Source organism: Theobroma cacao, chromosome 3, assembly GCF_053813885.1.
Source record: "Theobroma cacao isolate CCN51 chromosome 3, ASM5381388v1, whole genome shotgun sequence".
NCBI lineage: Eukaryota > Viridiplantae > Streptophyta > Magnoliopsida > Malvales > Malvaceae > Theobroma > Theobroma cacao.
In genome coordinates this window covers 40,201,179-40,223,908 of record NC_142641.1, presented here as the reverse complement: position 1 = coordinate 40,223,908, position 22,730 = coordinate 40,201,179, and the positions used below count along the sequence as shown (strand labels likewise).

General features: G+C 34.4%; 3 protein-coding genes across 4 annotated transcripts; 2 read left to right on the top strand and 1 right to left on the bottom strand.

Moving 5' to 3' along the window:
* The first annotated feature begins 7,873 nt into the window (after nt 1-7,873).
* Nucleotides 7,874-12,928, top strand: ORG1 (OBP3-responsive protein 1). Of its 2 annotated transcripts, none has more exons than XM_018118342.2 (14): nt 7,874-8,034; nt 8,541-8,873; nt 8,962-9,005; nt 9,076-9,160; nt 9,253-9,369; nt 9,555-9,737; nt 9,864-9,950; nt 10,113-10,219; nt 10,304-10,391; nt 10,846-10,926; nt 11,003-11,079; nt 11,507-11,642; nt 11,865-11,927; nt 12,200-12,928. In XM_018118342.2, the coding sequence occupies exons 2-14, from the start codon at nt 8,559-8,561 to the stop codon at nt 12,845-12,847; spliced, it is 2,031 nt and encodes a 676-aa protein (XP_017973831.2). In that variant the 5' UTR covers nt 7,874-8,034; nt 8,541-8,558; the 3' UTR covers nt 12,848-12,928. The 2 variants fall into 2 exon arrangements, with proteins under 2 accessions (XP_017973831.2, XP_007039015.3); XM_007038953.3 differs by having other exon boundaries at nt 7,875-8,034; nt 9,082-9,160.
* Nucleotides 12,929-13,485: 557 nt separating this feature from the next.
* ATO (splicing factor-like protein) lies at nt 13,486-19,315 on the bottom strand. Its single transcript, XM_007038951.3, has 12 exons — nt 19,025-19,315; nt 18,819-18,932; nt 18,521-18,625; nt 18,254-18,396; nt 18,025-18,121; nt 17,339-17,503; nt 16,681-16,752; nt 15,968-16,126; nt 15,735-15,812; nt 14,910-15,038; nt 14,394-14,540; nt 13,486-14,011 (listed from the first exon to the last, which is right to left on the bottom strand). The coding sequence occupies exons 1-12, from the start codon at nt 19,196-19,198 to the stop codon at nt 13,865-13,867; spliced, it is 1,530 nt and encodes a 509-aa protein (XP_007039013.3). The 5' UTR covers nt 19,199-19,315; the 3' UTR covers nt 13,486-13,864.
* A 196-nt stretch (nt 19,316-19,511) lies between these two features.
* LOC18605745 (Got1/Sft2-like vescicle transport protein family) lies at nt 19,512-21,750 on the top strand. Its single transcript, XM_007038950.3, has 6 exons — nt 19,512-19,716; nt 19,804-19,857; nt 20,150-20,223; nt 20,603-20,720; nt 21,119-21,177; nt 21,380-21,750. Exons 1-6 carry the CDS (start codon nt 19,612-19,614, stop codon nt 21,456-21,458), a joined length of 489 nt encoding a protein of 162 aa, XP_007039012.3. The 5' UTR covers nt 19,512-19,611; the 3' UTR covers nt 21,459-21,750.
* Nucleotides 21,751-22,730: the final 980 nt, after the last annotated feature.

The following is a 22,730-nucleotide window of genomic DNA, read 5'->3' as shown; positions in this document are numbered from 1 at the left end:
GGAACAACGTGAAGGAATCGACAATTATATCAAAATTTAGCATCACACTGTGAGTATCTACATTAATTAATGATTAACGAAATATCATCGTCATGATACTTGATTTGAATGTGCAAGGCCAAAAAAAAAAAAGATTTAGTATAGAGTTGTAGAGTTCTGCTGCGTGATTCATCAGGATAATGGTTGGTAAATTTTGTTTACAGGGTAGGTTGGTCAGACATCCTCATCAATGAATTTTGGGCGATTTTCTGTAATTTTCGTGGGAGTTAAAAAAAATATTCTTATGATGTTAAATTTTTTTAAAAAAATCAGCAATCCTTTCTCAAATTATGATCCTCGTTTTAGATTGATCACAACTTATTATTATGTTAGAAATTCCGTGGTAAGAATTGATCATGCCATGTTGGTCATGTTCATCATGGGACTAATTTTTGTGTTAATTGATTCCCTAATTATATGAAATAATGTTTAGTGAAATTAAATAGTTAATGCTTAATGACATTATTAATATATATGTCTATCAAGATTAATTAATTATTAGTAGGATATCTCAATCTCTTATATTAAGAAAAAAAAAAAGAACAGGAGTAAACTCCACCTATACTTCTTGTGATTTTAATTTTTTTCATATGGTATCTTATAGTTTTTATTCTTAATTGGCACTACATGGTTTTTTTTTTCTCAATTAGCACTTGAAGGATAACTTTTATTTCCATAAGAGTTAAGCTATTAATTTTATTTAATAAAATTACCAAAATACCTTCATTTCAAAATTTTTGTGAAGATTACCTTCAATTTAAAATTAAATTTTTTGTTCTCAATTTTGAGTATTTTTTATAATTTTATGGGTAAATTAATAGCCTAATCTCTTATGGAAACAAAAATTATATACAGGAAGTTAATTGAGAAAAAAATATATTCAGAAGATGTTAATTAAAAAATAATAGCACGTGATGCTATGTAAAAAAGTTGAAACTAGCTTTTCAAAAAAAAAAATGGAAACTACAAGAATTGTTAGTGAAATTTACCCAAAAAGAATTTCATTTATCTTAATTGCTATGATGTTGTCATTAAGATTTTTTCTTATAATAAATAAAATGAAAGCAAAAAAAAAGCATAATATCTAAAAGGTTAAATATGTAAATAAGGTCTCGAATTATACATAAAAAGTCAATTTAGTTTCTATTCTTTTATTGCATTCAAATTTCAAATAAACTCTGAATTATTATTTTGAGTTAAATAAACATCCTTCGTTAACCATTAATTAATAGAAGTTAGTCAAAGGTACAATTAATAATTTTTTATACCACATCATTTGTCACATTATATATTGATGTATTATATTAATAACGTCAATATCATGTGACATAAAAATTACTGACTAAAAATTAAATGTTTTTCTTTTTATCCATTCAAATGTTCAAAAATTATTGATTATGAATTTCAAAAAATAAAAATAAAAAATCTCTAATTACTTCAAACTGATTACCATCTTTTCAATTGAAGTCATATTTCCTAACAATGGCTTTAATCAAACTGAAAAAGTTAGATTAGGTTTTTTGTTAAAAAGGAAGACTTCAATTAAGAATACGGCAATTAGTTAAAAAACCATTATCAGCTTGAAGTAATTAAGTTTTTTTATTTTTTGTTTCAAATTCATAATCAATCATTTTTTGACATCTTAATAGATAAAAAGAAAAAATATATAATTTTTAGTTTGTAATTTTTTATGCCACCTCATCTGTCACATGGCATTGATGTCATCAAACGTCATTAAGATGACATGACAACATGCCACTTGACAAAATGATGTGGCATAAAAAAATTATTAACTTGTACCGTTAATTAACAGAAATTAGTCAACAATTAGTAAAAAAAATTTATTTGATTCAAAATAAAAATTAAGAGATTTATTTAAATGTAATAAAAAGATAGAGGTTAAATTGACTTTCTTGATATAGTTCAAGGGTTTATTTGGGTATTTAACCTATTTATAAAACCCCTAAACTATTTTTAAAAATTTAAATAAATTATTATATTTTTATTATGTTCAATCAAATCTTTATACTTTTATTTTGAACTAAATAAGTTCTTGTACTTTTATTTTTAGTCAAAATAAGCTAGCTGACTTTATTGAAATATTATTTGTCATTTTATATCACGTGATGTTGATGTGGCATTGGCTTAATATGTTAACATATTATAATAGATGATAACATGACATGTTGATGTAACATAATGACATTACCATATTGCATTTTTTATCTTTTATATCAATGTTACATTAGTGCTACGAGGATATAAAATGATAAATAGATATTTTGATTAATGACAATTAATCAACCATTAGATATAAGAATTTTATTGACCTAAACTAAATGTATAAGAATTTAATTAAACGTAATAAAAAATAAAATTTTATTTAAATTTTCTTAATTAATTCAAATTTTTTTTAACCATTATGCTAAAATTAAAATATACACACACACACACACGTCTTCATCTATTTTATCTATTGATTTATGTTAACCAAAATGACAATGCAAAATTTCATTTATTATGAAAAATTACAATTAGAGATAATCAGATAATAAAAATCCTACAAGTGCTTTTTTAAAAAAATTGTTCATTATTTCGGACTATAACAAACATTTTTTGGAGAATAATTCAATATTGTAAATTTAAATTGTATAAACAAATTAATTGGGTTGAATCATATTACAAGGTTGACTTCACATATCTGCAAGTTTAATTTAGAGCGAGATAAGCCTTCACTTGTGAATCTTGACTCGTTTACAAAACATATATTGAAGTTCCAAATTAATTTCCTAATAAATCAATGTATCGTGTCACGATCTTTGAATAGATAAAAATTTCACATCGTCAAGATAATGTTCCTAGCAAATAAAGTTACAAAGTTTCACATTGAAGAGAAACTCCAACGAGAAGTAAAGGAATATGTCATGGTCCTAAAGAAGAGAGCTATGAATCTCACATTAGCTATGTATTATAATGATATTAGAAATATAAAGGTTACCACTTTTATCCTGTGAGGTGCATTTTGTGGAATAAAATCGTAAGACCAGCAGGCCAAAGCGACTAGCATCTCACAGGGGTTGGTGTGAACAGTGACAATTAGTATCAGAGTAAACTCTGAATATGTACCACTGAGGACAATGGACCCGTTGAGATAATGGGCCAGTTGAGATAATACTACTAGTGAGTAGAGCCACAGAGTCCCACATTGAATGCAAATAATACCTCATAAGTAGAGTTGTGCAAACGGGTAGTTTGATTAATTCGGTTATTGGATATCCAGTAACCGAACTAACTGAACTCTTGTATAAAACTAATCGAAATTGAACTTAAGTAAATAACTAACCGAACTAACTCGGTTAGTTCGGTTCGGTTACCGAAAATCGAATTGAATAAATTTTTTTTCTAATTCCTATTTACCTTTTGAATTTTCAGGCCCATTTTATAGAGGGAAGCAACTTTGACTTCCAAAAACACATAAAAAGAGCATTGGAAAAGGAATTTGGAGTGGTTGTGGGAATAAGGTTGGTTTTTGATAAGAAATCTTGATGTTTCCCTTCATATTAAACCCAATAAAATAAAGTTAATAACAATATTTCACCACTGCTCTTTCATGTTTTCAGCCTCTGAATATGGATCTTCTCAATGTTCTTCATATTCTTCAATGCACATATTCTAAATGCAAAATTTTTATGCTCTGCACTGACAAACATATCAATGCTAAATGCCAAGAAAATAACATGCTAAGTTTCAAAAATGTTTAAACATCTAACTCAGGCATATAAAACCATAGATAAAAACAGGATGCCTAGAGAGCAACAATCACTGTCAGACACTACCTTTAGAAACATCACAATTCACAACTGGTAGTCTAGCACAAAACACCCACATATGACAAGCAAGTGCTAGCATCGTATATTAACTTCTAATACAAAAATAACAAAATATCTATATATTAACTTCCAAGGAATAAAACACAACAGAAATGAAAAGGTAAGCATTCCTAGAAGCTACGGGAAATTGGATACATAAATGAAAAGGTTCCCATGTTTCTCTTAGTAATTTTGAAACTTTTCCACATATGCCTGCAACAGAATAAGTAATGTAAAGGGGTCAGCAAACTATGCATAAAATGAAGTAGCTAGATTAAATTAATAATAACATTCCAAAAAGAAATTGTCTATCAACTTCAACCATTGAGATGACACAAGACGTTACTAACAAAAATACATACTAGCAAAAATAGATATTACTAACATTAGCACCAGCCACTATAAGCACTCAATGAAATTCCAACAAGCCAGTATATTAAAGGTTCAATTCAAAACAATGAAATCAATTACTTCATTAGGTTTTTTTTTCTTTTAAGTCAACAATTATTCTTATTCTATCCAATAAAAGAAACTCTCTATGAAGAAATTGTGTTTCTTTTTTCATTGTTAATTAATGTACGGATAATTTGATATGTTCTTAAGTTTAAAGTGGCAATATATGAAATTAATCTATTCTTAAATTTGATAAAAAAATTTTCTTTTTTTTTCATCTTATTGACTGAAAGCATGCAAGCAAAGATAGCTGATTTTGGGCTGTCTAAAATTTTCTTAACAGAAAATGAGTCTCACATATCAACTTGCCCTGCTGGCACACCCGGATATCTTGATTCTGAGTAATAGTCTAAAACTTGATGAAATTTATCTGAATTTGTTTAATTTCTTAAATCTTTAATTATAACTAATCTGCTGCCTAAATCATGATGAGAATTCTCACATAATTGCTGTCTAAACCTAGTAACATTTCTTGTTGGCTAAATGTTATCTTAGCCTCATAGATTGTATCATGTTAACTTTCAAATTCCGAGTGTTAGGCTTTGGATGCGTCATCTGATCTTCCATCTCTAAAGGCTCTGGGACTAGGCTCATCCAAATAATCCCTAATAATTTAACTTCTCAGCATCATTGGATAAGCAAAAACGATATTGAAAGAATTGATAAAAGTAACATTAAAAGACTTTTATGCTTGTTTCATTCATCTAATTTTTACAAAACTCCTACTGACAAAAATCATTTGTGTTTTCCATATAGATTTCAATGTTCAGGGAACCTAAACAAGAAAAGCGATGTTTACAGCTTTGGGATGAGCATATATTGTCCACTATAATGTAATTTTAATTTAGAACAAAAGTGATCAAAATAATATTTTTATATAAATTTGACTAATTTCATTTTCCATAAATGAAACAAGAGGGTGTTATTTCGTTCAATCCAAGCCATGTTTCGGTAAGTAAAGAAATTCCCTATAAAAGAAACACGCTTGTCTGTTTAGAGAGGTAGAGACGCTGGCGATTCTCAAGATGAAGGATACATAAACAAACTTTATTGATGGTGACAGCAGAATAAATAAAACTTACCAATCACTTTGATGAAGGAAGGGCAGTCGGCAGCAACAATAAACCCAACTAGAAACTAGTCAATTAGAGACAAACTTTAACTTGTTCAAGATTAAAGCAGAAACCAGAAACCAGAAAAGGCAGTCGGTAGAAACCAGATGGGGCTAGAGTGAAGATTGAACTTCGACGGATGGCAGCCAGTGAACGGCAAAAAGGGCGAGAGATGAGAGTGGAGAGTGGAGAACTGGAGATAGGAGGTTGGGAGTCACGGGAGACAGGAACAGTCGAACAGGATGGCAAAAATTAGAAAGAGGAATTGGGGATTTAGGTTTAGAAATTTTTAGGTAAAATTACAAAAATGCCCTTCGATTAGTTCGGTTAGACATATTTCTAACCGAAATCGAACCTAAGTCATTACACTAACCGAATTACTCTATCTAAATTAATCAAAAAATCAAACTAACCGAATCGAAAAAACTGAACTCATTTCGATGCGGTTCGGTTATTCGGTTCGGGTCCATTTTGCTCACCCCTACTCATAAGGGTTGGCACATTGAATGCGAATAATACCTCATAAGGGTTGGTATATACCGTGACAATTAATATCAGAGCAAACTCTAAGTATGTGCCACTAAAGACAATGGGCCCCACAAAAGTCTCACACCCACAAAGTCCTACATTGATTGAATGCGAATAATATCTCACAAGGTTGATGTGGATCATGATAATTGGTATTAGAGCAAACTAAACCCGAGCTTACCTCCGTTTGGTATAGCAATATCACAAAGAATAGCTATTACCTAGTAATAGCTATTCTCTTAAAAAGGGTAAAACTCAGGCATAGCTAAACCCGAGCTCCCCCATGGTTTTTGCTATTCCGTGACTAAGGGAATAGCTCTGAATTATGATAAGACTAAAATACCTCTTATCACTTAAAAATATTACAACCCTAGACCTATATATATATATATATATATATATATATATATATATATATATATATTTTCTTCTTATTTTCCCTTCTTCTTTCTCTCTCTTATCATGTTCTTTTCTCTCTCATTCTCTCTCTAAGTGGCACCAACGCCAGAGATGATGTTAGCGACGGCGGCTGAAGCGGCTACGGCTGCGACAGAGACGGTGACGAAAGCGGCTGTGACGGTGATTTTATGACCGAATATGGTCGGACAATATTCAAACGAAGATTCAGCCAGATCTGGCACTCAAGGGCCAGATCTGGCTGCGGGAAGCACCGAATCGGGTGCTTCCCGACCAGATCCCACGGTTGGATCTAGCACTCCACGGCCTGATCCAACTGCAGGGAAGCACCGATCTGGCGCCGTAATAGCCAGATCTAGCCACATGGTGCTCCAGATCGACGTTTTGTTACACCGGTCGCCTTTCCGGCAACCGACCCATGAAAAAAAAAGAAAAAATAGAATAAAAAGAATAAATTATTTATAAAATTTAAAATATTAATATTTTATATATAATTTAAACATTATTAATATTAATATGATTAAAATATTAAATATTAATATTTTAAACTATTAATGTTTTTTTATTAAATTATTAATCTATTAAATTTTTAATGAATATAAAAAATAAAAATATTAATATTTTAATCATAATAATATTAAATTATAAATAAAATATTATTAATTAAAAATATTAGTAATTAAATTATATTAAAATATTGATATTTAAATTATTAATTATTAATATTTTAATTAATTATAAAATTATTAATATTTAAAAAATAAAAAATATAATTATATATAATAAAGGGTATTTTTATATTTTTATTTTCTTTTCTTTTCTTATTCAAAAGCTATTGTTACCAACCAAATATTGTAATAAGTCATAATAATTATTCCTACTCTATTCCATTCATTATACCAAATTACGTAATATTTATTCGATTATATTCCTATCTTATTCTATTCTTACGTAATAACTATTCTATTTCATTTTTATTTATTCTGAGAACCAAACGTTCCTGAATATGTACTACTGAAAATAGTGGGCCCTTATTGAAGTGGAATAGGATATCACGTGAATATCACATTGTCCAGATAATATTTTTAACGAATAAAGCCATCAAATCCTATATTAAAGAGAAACTCCCAATTATGAATAAAGAATAAGATGTCATGATTTAAAAAAAAAAATACCTTTTATGAAACTAAAACTTAATAAATAATATCTCGTAAATGTTGGTGTAAATCGTGGCACACCGCCTAAAAATCAAAATTTGTTGGTGTGTCCGTTGCATAGGTAAAGAACCTATTAGAAAATTCGAAAACCATTTAAAAAGAAAAGGAAAATTCTAAAATATATCACATGCGAGAATTAGGAACGAAAACGCTGACGTGGCAGGAGGCGAGTCCATGAACCGGATGATACCGGGAAAAACCAACTGGAGAGAAGCAAGAGGAAAAGTAGCGAGACGGCAAGAGATATTTGCAGGGGTACCGGACGTAGACATGAGTAAAACTTATGGCACAACGCTACAAGCGTACTCTCTCACGCAAATGACACGTGCTCCCTTCTCCTTATATTGACACCAATTCTCTCTTTCAATTCAAAATCCACAATTCCTCTCACGTTCTCTGGTAAGTCCTCCAATTTTCATATTTTTTCTTCGACCAGTTTCATTTCTTCAAAATAATTTCGTATCTAAATGAATTTAATATACCTTGTGCTCCCTGGAATGGAACTGATCTCTTTTCTTTAATTCATTGAAGTTTTATATTTGGCGTTGATCGAGTAAAATGGATAAGTGTTAGCTTAGTTGAATTGAAGTGTAAAGGTTTGTTTGTCTGCGAAAGAATTTTGAAATATAGAGAAGGAAAAATGTTGGAATTGGCTACTTTAAGATGCTAATGGAGCTTAACACTCTGTTTGGCTGGAAAGAAAAGAAAAATAGTACGGAGGCTCAGCATTGTAGTGGTCCAGCTTTGTCTTACAATCAATTGAAAATTTGAATTTACTTCCAGCAACTGATACGTATGCTCATTGTTACTGAGTAGATCCAAGTGATTAAAATTATTGGTTTCAACTGTTTCCACAAGCTCTGGAGCCACTATCTTATGATTATTGCCTTATTGCTGTTTTGTAGAGTGTAGAGGTTTGATCAATGGCACTATGTGGATTTTCAATAAATCCAAGTCTGGAAAGTGTTGAAGTGTGGCATTTTAATGGTAATTTGTCAAAAACGCTGATTAGGCCTAGTTGCCTACGTCTCAATCGGAAGTCACCTTGCTCTGCTAGGAGACAATTTCAGGAAGTAAGGTGCTCATCCTTAAGAAAAGCTGTATCGCCAATGGAATCAGAAGAGAATGCTCCAACTGCTACACCAATTTCTGGTGAAGATGAACCAGGGCATGTGGCAAGGTTCAAGATGTCTGATTTTAAGGTTCTTGATCATGTCAGCGTTGGCCTTGCTGGCCGGGTATGAAGCATATATTTATGCTTATGGTTTGTTTTCGGGTGTCTTGGTATAAGTTTAAATTTATTGTGCATTGATGGGCTTCTTGTAGGCAGATGAGGTGGTTTTTGAAGCTGTAGTGAAGGATTCCGGAAGGTTAGTCTTGTTTAAATGAGTAATGACTTGTAACATGATGATACAATCTTAACATGTGGTGCTAATGAAGTTGCAGCCCTTTGTATAACTCAAGAGTTGTGCTTCGACGACTTACTAGTGCTCGGGCTCAGCGTAGGGGAAGGCGAGCGATAGAGGTCTGTGAACTGTGTGCATCAAACCATGTACTGTTTTTTTCCATAGCTCAATCTCATTATGACATGATGCTTTTTATTTGAATATATTACAGGTGTTGAAAAAGCTTGTTCATCGCAGAATCCTCTACCATTCTTATTCCATGCAAGTTTATGGTTGCATCTTGTCACATACAAGTGGTGCCCAGAGCTCATTCACTCTGGTCCACGGGGTATGCTCCCTCTAAATGATGGTTTCTTTTAGTACTACTCTTTTTTATTCATATATCTTGCATCTTCTATCTGAGCTCCCTCTCTGAATGTGTTGTTTTGCCTTGGAGGCCTATGTTTCCATACCAACCAAGTTCCTTCCATACTTCTTTCGAGTAGATTGAGACTACTTTGCATCTTTTGGCAGTACCACGGTAGCTTTTCATTAAGACATTGGCTTCAACAATCTGACTGGCTTCCAACTTTAGAAGCAACTCTTGCTTTGGATGAAGAGTCTGTTAGGAGGGTAGGAGATGACTCAGTTGGGGGACCTGCAGTTACTCGACAGTTGCGGCTTATTAGAATATTGATGAGGGACCTCTTAATTGGAGTATGTTTCTAACTTCTATAGTCATAAATTCTTGTATCTCGTAATTCTCAAAGGTTGTCATAAATTCATGATCCCATACATCTCATAGCGTGGACTTATGTTGCTTTTGCTTATTACCTTTTCCAGGTAAATTACTTGCACAGCCATGGGATTGCACATACGGAGTTAAGGCTGGAAAATGTGCATATAAGCCCCGTTGATAGACATATTAAGGTATTTACCAATTTTCTTTATGATAATTGAGGAGGATTGGCACTGTGTTTAATGGGGATATATGGGATTCTAGTTCTGCTTTGCACAATATGGCATAGTTCTATTCCTTTATCTGCTGTTGTTCTTCTTTCAACCGTATAACTTTGAAACTGACCTTATCAGGTGGGAATACTGGGAAATGCTGCTGACTTCTATGACAATGGTCCCAATGGAAGTGCACTTGATGGCAATATGGATAGGAGGCAAATGATGATTGCATTCGACATGAGGTATGGTGAAAATAAAAAACAACTTTTCAATTAACATCTGAAACATCATCTCGAAGCTCATTTAGTTTCATGTCTTAAAAAAAGGTGTGTTGGATTTATGATGGCAAAGATGGTGTTAAGAGAACTTATGGATCCCCTAATCTTTGCAAAGCTCAAATCTTTCCTTATGAAGGTATAGCATGTGACACTTGCTGTTTAACTCAATCTTTTATCACATAATGCAAGAAGTAACTATCTGTCAGCAATATTTTGTGTTCGGTTATATTCATACAAACTACAGTAGTATACATAAAAGATCAAACCTTTTTTTGAATCTAAGCTGCATTTAATTGATGCTATAATCATCTGCTAGATATCATGAGTTAGCTGCCATGTTTGGGCAAATTGTATGCATGAAGAGTTTCCTTGCTAACAGCTGAGTAATCATATGATTAGTTGGGTACCTTCCAAAAGATCATCTCACGATATGTCAATATTGAAGTTACTCCTTTTATGATTCTACAGAACTTTAATGTAGCCATAAATTTTCTGATAAAATGGGTTTTCTTTCGCTCTGTAACATTTAAAATTCAACTGATTGAATCTCATTTCATCTCAAATCATATATTCCTAATGTGAAATTACAGGGAAATGATCCCTCATGCTTGCGTGAATTTCTTCTGCCAATACTCACTAGGAACTCCCCAAATGGAAATGTTGGACTCCAGGTAGGTCATTTTACTTGAACACAAAATTACACTTTGCTGTCTGTAAGGGTCTTTTGGCAAATCATCTATCTTGCAGATGCTTGATAGAAACTGGGGTGCAGGTTGGAACCTTCTGTCCTTGTTGCTTGCAGTCAGACCTTCTAAAAGAATAAGGTATGCTATTAAATTTATGTGAGCGATTCTTTTTTCTTTATTTTATTTTTTTCTGTTTGAATGCCAGAGAATGCCATTGGAAAAGTAATCTAGGTTTCTCTATATAGCCTTCAGAAATGCTGGAAAGTAGAATTCAAATTTGCATTACATGAAACAATTTGCAATTTTTTTCAATTCAAAATTTGCCAACTCCAAGTTTTGTAGATAGGTATTTAACAATCTGAAGAGGTTGATGTATTAGTTTTGCAGTTCCTTCTTTTTCTTTTTAAATTCATTCTGATAATGTAGAACTCAAAATATTGAAATAAACATCATGTCAATTTTAGACATTATAGTAATTATTCAGGTTTGTACATCAATGTTTAGTGCTTTATGAGCTTCTTGATACTGGTAAGTTATACGACAATGATTTCAATATTCTGTGTAGTTGCTTAGATGCTCTTAGGCATCCATTTTTGTGTGGACCGAGATGGCGGGTGGTCCCATCCATGGATATTATCAGATGGGGTCTTGGGTCAACGGCAGTAAGAATCACAGAGGAGTATATCTATCGCCAATCTCAGGTAATTATATACTTTCTGTTGCTGAATGATGGGATATTGAATTATCAGGTTAGATAATATAGTGTTGTTTCTTTTAAAGCTAAAGCATATAAGATGGAATACTTCCATATCAGGAAATATGCTGTATCCTTAGAACACTTTACACTATTTGAATCCATGTTTCCCATTCATTTATTTGAAATTTGGATGGGTGAGCTAACTCATTGTTTTTCATATATTTAGACTGGTAGGCTTGCCCATTTTATTGAATTAATGGAGATGTTGAATCCTCATTCAAGGCCAAAGGTGATTCCTCTTCTCACTCTCTCAATTGTGTATTTTCGTTTTTTTGGGCCAATGTTTAGATGCTTATTCTTATTCTTAAAAGTTAAAAGCATTTCATAATGTTGGACATTGTGAATGAAGGCTCTTGACATTCATTATTCCATTGCAATTGCTCTGAGGTGAAAACCCTAACCCTGATCCCCTGCCGCCCCCGAAATAAAAACAAAATGAATATTAATATTGAAGCTTATGCTAATATGCTGTTGCTATTAATCTTTATTTGGAATATGCAGAATTGGCTGGAGTTGTTGCCAGGGAAATGGCGTCTGTTATACTCTACTGGGAGGCACATAGGTTTAACTTTTCGCCAACCTCCAGTCCGCATCCTCATTGGTGATGCACACCTAACAATTGTAAAAGCTTCTAAGTTAAACACAAGCCTATCTATCCTGTCCGAAATTGGTTTTACAGTCATGATGGGACATGATTGGCCCCATGACAAAAGCGGTATCAGTGGGAAATTGCAAGTGAACTCTTTAACTAGTTTAAAAGCTGGGAGGAGATTATATCTAAAGGAAAAGGCCACGGAAGGATTCTCTTTGAGACAATCAAACTCCGAGGACTCCTTATTTGGGAAACTATCTAGTAGAAAATGGAGAAAAGCAATCCCCCTCAAGGAGTTCCCATCAAGTCTTCCTGTTGCTAAACTCCTTCCAGATGATATCGAGGTGTCAATGACTCTCAATGACCCATTGACACAGAATGTTGATGTTGCAAGAAACATAGTTAAGGAAATTCGGACACAGGTTCCTCCTGAAATGTTTGAATTATCAAATCTTGTGTGCGGAACATATGTTGACTCAAGGATGCTTGTCCTCCGTAGTGTAAATGGCTCAGCACTCATATTTACAAGGTCTTGTGCAGATGAAAGCTGTAGATAACAATTATATTAGATTTGACTGTTTATTGAACTGGTACAGTTAGTTAAAAGTAATTGAAAACCAACTTCAGTTTGAAATTAAGACAGTGCCTTATTAGAATGTTACAGAGTTACCCTTTTTTTTTCTCTAATACATTTCAACAAGGCAAAGCAGAGGCTAACAACCCCTAAGCCAAATTTGGGTTGGTGTAGATAATTGATCTACTCTGTTACATATTTTTGTTAATATATCTATTGAATTACATTAACGCTATAACATTTGTGGTTATGTTGTTCTGGTGACTTTTTATTATAATAATGGAGATATAAAGTGTAATGAGTACTGCTAATTCTTAATTATAATGATTGTTGTCAATAATAATTATGGAGTAAAATTGTACATTAAAAAGATGTCAATATTAAATTTTTTTTAACATCCCGAGATATATCTGCATAATATATCTAAGACTCGTAATATTGCAACCTTACTGTAGACAAACCCCATCATAGACTGGTGTCTAGCAACAAACATGAAAATAGGTTCTCTCAACCAGGCAACTGGCAAATGAGCATTCTTTTGGGAAATGATATATTTTGACTCAGAACTGCTTGCAACCTACAGAATTCAACAATTTCAAAGAGACCGCGCCAATATATATAATTATAAGTTACTTTGCCCTTTTTTTAATTCATGTTTCATGCCATACAAAATTTGAGAAATTCATGCACGCGTAATATTACACCATCTGCCCAACTGATAAAAATGTGCAGCCTACATATAGTCGCCCCATACAACGGCTAACTCACAAAACAAGAACGGGAAGAATAAAAAATACAGCAGCAGAACCTTGACTTCCGCGACCCATCCCAACCTCTATTCCCCAGGGTTGCCAAGGTTGTGGCCCCGTCAGTAAGAAAAGGATTATATAGTTATCAGGGAAATCATGATTGGTAATCAAGACACAACGTGTCTGGGGGAGGCACGCACGTGAAACACTCTTCTCTTAAACTCAAGGAGGGCTTCTCAAGAGAAACGTCTTTAAATCAGTCCCTGCCGCTGCAGATCAGTATATGTCTTCTTGTTATAGATGTTCCCCTCTTTGTCTTCATATTCTTCTTCAAGATCTGGGCGCCACTTGTTTAGTCCTTGCCGTTCTTGTATCTTCCCCCACAATTCTTGTGCTTCCTGTGAAATTTGAATGTTTTTGCCACATGTTACTATTTATCTAGAGAACAAAAAAGGGTTCTGTAACTACAGCCCTTGTGAAAACTTGTTGCAGTTATCTAGATGCATGTCACCATCACTTACTGGCACAGGCCAGAAGCCATCCATCAATTCTTTTCCTTTTATTTACCAAAGGTAAAAAATAAAATAGACAAGGCACGTATGAAAAAGAATTATCGATTTGATAGAATGGCAAATGCTAGCTATCTTTTGCTTGAGGTGGATAATATGGCACTAGTTGTGAAAACCAATGCACACAAGCTCAATCATGAAAGAAACACATGTAGGCAGATGAAGCAGAAAGAACATGTCACTGCACAAGATCTGAAAAAACATCACTTACCGCAATATTTGTGATCTCATTAAAGTTCTTAGTGTTAGGTATACCGAGGCATCGCATGCCATGCTGATGGCGCCATTCTTTGAAATGCCTCTCAAAAGCCCTCCGGCCCCAGTAGCTGTAGTTCCCACAAATCTCGCACTTAAATTCCTGAAGAATAAAAAGAAAAGGGGGGCAGAGCCATATGAGAGATCCTGTGACTAAGACATAAAGAAGTTTTTTGCACTAAAAGGATGAAGACAAAATTCAAATGCCCTTCTGCACCCTCTTCATCCTTCCTCCTCTCCTCTTGAATTAGAAGAAAAGGCAGGTGCAGAGAATCATCAACCTTTTTTGTAGGAGTTGTTAAACATCAAGGATAATACATCTATGATCTAAGAAAACAATAAATAAGATAACGGTTTTCATTTTTGTTCAAGCTTTCACTGCTTCTTGTTTAGTCATCTGTAAGTAGACCAAGTTACTACACATGAAAAAGTTCACATCAAACACAAAATTAGTATTAGTAGGAGATATTACCTGACCAAGACCATGAAGCTTGTAAAGCCAGTAAGGTATTGGCTTCCCATCCCAACCCATTGGCAATTTAAGAGGATTATAGATCTGTTGATCCTCTTCATCACTTTCAGTGTCAACTTGTGTCTCTTCCTGTTAGAAAGCAATCATTTATTGTCAGAAACCACAACAGACAGAAAGCAAAGATACCTAAAATTTCCGAGAGTAAAAGTTTCTGCTTTTCTTCACCCTTTTTTTTTGGTTATAACACAGGGACTGATAATTCAAAAAGTATTGGTTAACCATGGTGGTTGTCCAAATGCTGGTGCCTCATTATGATGGAAAAAAGAAAGGCCAATTTGAGATAACACATCCTTTCAATGAACATCCGAAGTCAATGGTAGAAGAAGAGTGAAAAACCAAAGTATGCATCAGTTACACCCCGTGCCCCTGCCCCCCACCCCAACACACATACACACACTTCTTGTGCCCCTCTCAACAGAATCAGAGAAATTGTGAAAATTTTCTAATTTTATCCAATTTAAAATGGGGCCTTTCACATTTAAGAAGAAAGCTAAACTGTTTCTGCTCCTATTATAATAGAGTAAGTTCAGCCAATTACCACCTGAAAATGAGGTCTACAAGACCTAGAACAGGGTTGACACCAAGTGGATGGGTGCAGACAGGTCCCCACATCCAAAACTCTACCTACTGCCATCCCTACAGGGTGTTGAAGGCTGGCATTGTACATGAATTACACTCTTAATTTGTAAAATCCCAATATGGGCAATGAAACTTTGTCCTAGTACTGGCAGCACTTGAATGGCTATACCTAAGAGATCAACTTACCTCCTCACGTTCTTGTTCCATTTCCTCATATGTCAAAGCTTGCTTCTTCACCACATTTTCTTTTGTTTGTTCAATTGTCTACAAAAGGTCACAGAAATATTAATTAAATATCATCTACTATAATTAAAATATCCAGAACACAAACAGAAGAAAATTGTACCTTTGCAATAGCTTTGCCTCAGATTTCAAATTTTTCATCAAAGATGGTAAGGAAAAGTAAGCAACAAACTAACCTTACTCAGTAAATCGCAGAGTTTCTTCATCTTGGCCTCCATCAATGCAACATCTTTCAGACTGTTAATGTCCTGTGGAACTGCAGTAGACCCATTTTGCTCTGGTTTACGAGAGCCTCTTGCAAAATGTTTCTTGTCCAGCTTTTCAAAAGGTGTGTGCTGCATAAAATATACAGATACAGTGAATATATATTTTTAATTTATTTGATACTAGACTTTCAGGAAAACACAATCACCATTAAACCAATCTATAGTTACCCCATCAACTTTTTGCAACATAACAACCTAGAATCCCAGGCTGTATCAGGCTTCAGCATTGATTTGTCCTTCAATCTCCGCTAATTCCTGGCTTCAAGCCCTAATCCATCCATAAACCTATTTTCTTTTCTACCATGACTCCAAATCATAAACTCCTAATTCGCTTAAGCAAATTCTAGCAATAGAGTCTAATATGCAGATTTCTCAAAACCAGTCCAAAAGTTTCCAAATAACGGTAAACACCCAGTTGCATCCTAGATGTAGTGAAGATTTCCTTCAACAAGAACAAAGGATACTGAAGATTTCCCAATTTAATTCAGTGTAGTAAACCAAAGATGGAAATTCTCTCATACCAGAATTACAAAACAGTTAAAGAGAGAGAGAGAGAGAGAGAGAGAGAGAGAGAGAGAGAGAAATAAAAACATATCATTGTATGAGAGCTGAAGTGCTATTACCTTTGTGAGGAAGAGCCTCTCTGCACGCTGCTGGACAGTACCACCAGTTTTTAGTCCTAATGCTGCCAATGCCTGTGAGGAAATATAAATAATTCACTTATCAACTAAGAAATGGAAACTAAAGTAAGAGAGAATCCAAAAATGGGCAATTCATTCAAACTTTTAAGCTTTTACCAAAGTATTTTAAGTACATGCTAAATAATTTCCTAGAAAAACTTTTTCAATGAGGTTGCTGATAAGCAGCTCTAGAACAATAATGCCTTTGAGTTCTGGCAAAGTGATAAAGCTTGACACGCAATTCAAATGGATCCTAAAACCCAAATTACAGCAATTAAAACAGAAAAAGCTGCTCCAAGTGAACAGAATAAACCACAGGATAAGAATGGATATCCTTCTCCCACTTAATCTTACTTATTCATTCTCACATTAACTATTTAAATTGAAACTAACTAGCAATATAAGCTGTTTACACTGACAAGATCAAGGAATACAATAGCAACATGTTTCTTTATTTTTCTCTTTGATGCAACTTGGGCATGCCTTTGTCTAAAGAAGGATGGACAGCCACACATTTCTAAGCAGTATACACAAGATATTGCAGTTACTAGATCAAAAACTGGCTAGAAATGATGACATGATCACAGAGGAATGCAATTACCTCCTTTAACTTTTCTGGACCCACTTCCATCAGCTCTTCAACTGTGCTGTAATAATCAAGATCAATCATGGTATGCTGGGCAGGATCATCTCCATTTTCTTGACCCTGTTTCTCCCATCCTTGTACCTGACCATCAGCCCATTGCTCCTCAAACTCAGCCTCAACCTATCAGAAACCACCACAAAAGTATTAATTTACTAGAATCATAAACTTCTTACAAACAGAAGTTCCATTTTAAGTTCAAAGCAAAGTCAGATTAGAAGTCACTGCACAGGAGTTAGTAATTTATATCACGCCAACTCCTAGATCTAGAGCTAGAGAAAGACGAAGGTACAGTTGGAAAGGTCAACTTCCTAATGGATTAGCTGGTGAAAGAGTAGATTAGAGGCCTTTCAAAAAAAAAAAAAGAGTGGATTAGAGGTTTGAGTTTGGAATTACATAAAATAGAACGAGCACAAGGATTAGTTACTAACCTGGGATTGGGGGGTGTCTGCCTTTCTACTTTAATATAAACTCTTTTATTGATATAGCTCAAGACAGAGACTTATGCATAAATTAAAAAAATTAAATAAATAACCTTATGTTACAAAATAGGCTTTGAGCAGCATTTAGCATCATAATATCCTCAAGGTTAGAATCTCTTTTTGGATAAAGATATGCAAGTAACTTTAAACAACTATGTGAACCTTTGAAAATATTCTGTCAAGATCTTGCAGTGGTTCTGTCCTCTGGAAAAAGTATATCAGATACTCCAGCAGATTCTGCATATACTCCCTGTATTGCCTGCAGTAGATAGTATTGGCAAATAAGCTACAGTAGGAGGATGCCATATTAGTAGAAAACCAGAAAACAATTAAACCGTGCCCAATCAACTTAGTAAAAGAAACCCTAAAAACAGAATTGAGGATTGTTTACCTAGTTGACTTCAGTTTCCAAGAGATATTATGTGGCTGAGAGAATACATCAAGGTAAGCAGAGTACTCAATTTTGGCTCCAAATTTAGAATTAATGTACTGATTGAACAATTCATGCAGATCCAAGTACCGACCCAAGGCTTCCTGTAAAAGAAACACCAATAAATTGCTAACAAGTAAGACCAGAATCCAGAAAGAAAACATAATATAAGATAGGATTTTAGCGTAACAAAAGGTGCCAAATTGTGTCTTTGTGAGAGATAGAGACCTCGCCACTGAACTCGACGGCTGGTTCTTCTTTAAGTAAAGCCTCATACTCTTCATTAGCATCAACAACACGAGCAGCAGGGTGCTTTCTATGGTACTCACGAATCTGCATTTATGTAACAATTACTTCAATAAACACTTACTTGGATGTTATTTATGCGCTTTTGCTCATTGAATAATTGTGAAATTCATTCAGATTTATTCATGCTTCTGAAAAAAGGCAGCACTTTGCAAACCTCCTGCTTAGCATTTTCGCTTCAAGGTTATAAAGAAAAGGGAAGAAAGGAGTAAAGAGTTACCTCCTTCAATCTATCATAAAAAGCGCTAAAGACGTTAGTCCCAGTAGCGGTTTGACCTCCAAGAGCCGCAATTTCGTCTTTCCTCGCATTATCTTTATCTTCATATATCTCAATCTGAAGCCATTCAAAAAACAAATATATTTTCGTAAAGAGAAAAAAGAAAACTTTAACCGTAACCCAATTTGCAAAAAATGAGGAGGAATTACGAGCTTTTCGCTGGTGGCGATGATGGTTTCGATATTGTTGCGGACACGGTGGCTTTGGTACAAGCGGTCTTTGCCGGAAGGCGGCTCATTTTGCAGGTCCTTCACTATGAGCCGCTCGAGGCGTTCCACATCTTCGTGAGCCGCACGAGTCACCTCGAGTAGCGTCGACGACATCTCGGCCTCCGGTATACGTAGCCGGTTCGATCAGTCTAGGGTTTCTCTGGCAGTCGATACTTGCAGTTGCAGCAGGGGCGGTGCTTTAGTTTGCGTTTTTTTTGGAATATGGCTACTGGGCAAAAATAAATATCAGTTCTTTAAGAAAATTTTCCTTTTCCTAATTTAAAAAAAAAAAAACGACGTCGTACTTACCCAGCACCATAAGTTTATATTGTTAATTCATGACGTGGCACGTCATGATTAGCTTCTTCAATTATTAGAATAAAAAGGTTCTAATTTTCAACATTTCGTTATCCAATAAATAGATGGAAAAAGGGAGAGTAAAAAAGAAAAGAGAAAAGCATCTCCTTCTTAATTCACGGTGGCAATGGAGATATAGGAAGGGAAGCGAAGGGAAGTGAAGTGAAGAAATGTGGAAAGTGAAGGAATACATGTCGGGGGGTGATGAAGAAGAGAGAGCAGAAAGCTTCCTAGTTGAAGAATCTGAAGGCTTCTGCTCTCTCTCCCCTACGCAGGTATTCTGCCTACTTCGTTCCTTTTAACACTTAGAATTTCATGTTTCTTTTCAGTATTTAATTTGGGTATTTTCCTGTGTGGAGCAGAGGATGTACGCATTTGCCGCTTGTTTACTTTCTGGTCTTGTTCTTATGTTTCTGGTATGATCCTTGTATTCTTTTCTGCTTTCTCCTTTTTGCCATGAAATTCGATTGAACGATAAAAATCTGAAGTGGGATTCCAAGGCATTAATGGTTCAATCAATATTAGCATGGTTGATTTTTACATTTTAGAATTTTGGAGACCTCTAAGGTAAACGGGTGCCGGTGATATGTGTTATGGATTCATCTTGGAGAACATTATAGCTCAGTTGTAACTGTAAAGTAAGTGCATTAAAATTGTAATATTGATAAATTTGTGACATTATCTTTCAACTTATTGTTTCTTTTGCAGTCACTTATTGTGTTTGTCAAACCCATCAAATTTGCATTATTGTTCACCTTCGGCAATGTGTTAGCAGTTGGAAGGTAGTTGATGTATTCCCTGATTCAAACAGACTTCTCAACTATATATTCTCAGAAAAAATAGTTTGATTTAATTGAGTAACAAATGCTGCTTCTGGACATCATAACACAAGAACATTGTTTCAACTTTTAGCCATCCTTGCCTTTATTGTTGAATAATTGGTGTAACATTGTGTCAATCTGAAACCAATTTTGCCAAACCAGAAAATCGAGTAGTTAATGTCAGTAGTTCTTCTGATGTTCAGTCAATGACTTAAAAAGTCTCAATTGAATAGACTTCTAAATAATGAAGTACTGGTGATGAATGGTTCCTAGTATAGTTAAACTTATATTGCTTCTCTCAAGGTTTCTCAGATTTTAAATTTGTCATATTGTTTGGCAGCACAGCATTCCTCATGGGACCTGAGCAACAGCTACGTATGATGTTTGATTCTGTTCGTCTTTATGCAACAGCCATTTACATTGGATTTGTTGTTCTAGCTCTCATTTGTGCACTCTGGGTGAGTTTCCTGGCTGGAACCAGTGATAGGCCATAGAACAATTCTAGCACCCTTAGTAGTGAATGAAGTTTGAATCTATGAAGACCTGTAGTTTTAACATAAGAAGTTCTGAGTAAGCCATGATAGCTTGATGTGAAATTGTTTAAATCTCCTGTGCTAAGTTTGCACACACCATAGTTGGTAGAGAGACAGACTTCACTAAGGTAACGAAAAGTGACATTCCCAAACTGTATTAGAATATGAATGTAGTTCTCCTTTTTGCCATTTATCATCATTGCCAATGTTTTTAAGGTTTCTTCTTAGTTCTATTTTGTACAGTATCAGAATTATATTTTTATTCAAGATACAATTTGATTATCATGAATCAGTTGTCATTTCTTGAACTTTTCATCTGGCAGATCCAAAGCAAGATTTTAACATTACTTGCAATCATATGTGAGATTTGTGCCCTTATTTGGTAAGTTGGCCTTCCACATTTGTTCATTTCAATTTTATGGAAATTTCTTGGTGTTTTGTATTTCTTTCCCTAGTGTTATAATTTACAACTTAAATTTTATAATGTTCAAGACTATCTTTATGGGAAGACCCCATTAAGTTTTGATTTGCATTTTGAATGTTTTATCTAGACTAGTTATATAATTCTATTTGAGCTGTTTCAGGTACTGTCTGAGCTACATTCCATTTGCTAGGAGAATTGTTTCTGACCTAATGATCCGATTTTGTGACACGGAGCTTTAGATGTGAAAAAGAAAAGGATTTATAGTCTGAGAACTTTGGAGGGCATTTTTGCCTTGATTCAGTGTTTGCTGTTCTTAGTTGGCAAAATATTGTTTGTCAGATTGCTTTTAAAGAGTCCGATTTTTATGGTAACAAAACTTGTTTATATCTTGGATTTTATTCTCATATATATCAAATTGATTTCTCCTGGTTGCAATCAACTCAAAATCTTAGGTAGTATTGGCCTGTATCTGGTATGTTGACAAAGACCAATTGTAAAATGCTTACCGTGTAATGTCTGCACATCCTTGCCCCTTGACTGGTTTTAGATGCATTTAACTCAGAATCTGTGTTGTAGGATTGGTAATCTTGATCATAGCAACAGTGTGTGCCTGATGCACAACTCTAGTTGGTTCCTTAGGATCTTGCATTCCATTGATCTCTTAATGAACTTCCAGTACATTAGGTTAGGAAGATTTTGCCAACCTGGTGCGCGGCAAAGGTCTTAGTGAAGAAAAAAAGAACATTTAATTTGATATCAAAACAATTTTGTATCACCATCCAATTATTAATTACCAAGGGTGTGCAGCACCGAAAAACAAATATTTCCTTTTGGACGAATTCTCATATCGTTGAATGACTTATATTATGTTTCCTTACATGGCAAATTGCTACCAATCTGTAATGTGTGTTTGTAAAATACAGGAGAAGAATCTATATTCTGGCTTCTAACTTAAGGAATGATTGGTCTTTTTCTGGGAAGGAAGGTCTGCCAAAAGAACAACGCCCAGGTGTTCAAAATGAGTCAGCAAGAAATAGCCCATTGATAACGAGACTGTCTTAATTGGATGGAAAAGCCAAAGCCCAAAGGGATCAGAGCCAATCGGGCCAAAATGATTGGGAACTCCAGGCCACCCTAAAACTAGAAGAATATATTTGAATGTCGCCCCAAGAATCCACCAGCCAGAAGAACCAAAATCCGAAAAGTGCCTGAAAAGGCCACTGAAAGCGGAAAAGGATGTTAATCCAACTTGCTCAGTTTTTTGTCCTTTGCTTGCTGCGTACAGGCCGAAAATGATAAGACATCTTTTTCTCCTCCACTGCGACAAACCAAATACATATACTGAACTTGCAGATGACATCAACTTCACACCAAAAGCACGTGGAGTTCACGTACAACAACCATCATAAGAGCCAGCTACCACATCCACAAATGTGTCTTAACCACCAAAACTTATTCCCCAAGCCCATGAAAGATTCATAAATGTATATAATTATATCAGCATCAGATAT

What these genes read in the sequence shown, in the direction of transcription:
- ORG1 (XM_018118342.2), top strand. Translation starts at nt 8,559, where the DNA reads ATGGCACTATGTGGATTTTCAATAAATCCAAGTCTGGAAAGTGTTGAA. An exon ending in CCGTTGATAGACATATTAAG is followed by an intron (nt 9,951 to 10,112) that starts GTATTTACCAAT and finishes TGACCTTATCAG; the next exon opens with GTGGGAATACTGGGAAATGC. An exon ending in ATGATTGCATTCGACATGAG is followed by an intron (nt 10,220 to 10,303) that starts GTATGGTGAAAA and finishes TCTTAAAAAAAG; the next exon opens with GTGTGTTGGATTTATGATGG.
- ATO (XM_007038951.3), bottom strand. Translation starts at nt 19,198, where the DNA reads ATGTCGTCGACGCTACTCGAGGTGACTCGTGCGGCTCACGAAGATGTG. An exon ending in TGGAAACTGAAGTCAACTAG is followed by an intron (nt 18,122 to 18,253) that starts GTAAACAATCCT and finishes TATCTACTGCAG; the next exon opens with GCAATACAGGGAGTATATGC. An exon ending in TTGACAGAATATTTTCAAAG is followed by an intron (nt 17,504 to 18,024) that starts GTTCACATAGTT and finishes GGTTTCTGATAG; the next exon opens with GTTGAGGCTGAGTTTGAGGA.
- LOC18605745 (XM_007038950.3), top strand. Translation starts at nt 19,612, where the DNA reads ATGTGGAAAGTGAAGGAATACATGTCGGGGGGTGATGAAGAAGAGAGA. An exon ending in GTCTTGTTCTTATGTTTCTG is followed by an intron (nt 19,858 to 20,149) that starts GTATGATCCTTG and finishes TTTCTTTTGCAG; the next exon opens with TCACTTATTGTGTTTGTCAA. An exon ending in AATGTGTTAGCAGTTGGAAG is followed by an intron (nt 20,224 to 20,602) that starts GTAGTTGATGTA and finishes ATTGTTTGGCAG; the next exon opens with CACAGCATTCCTCATGGGAC.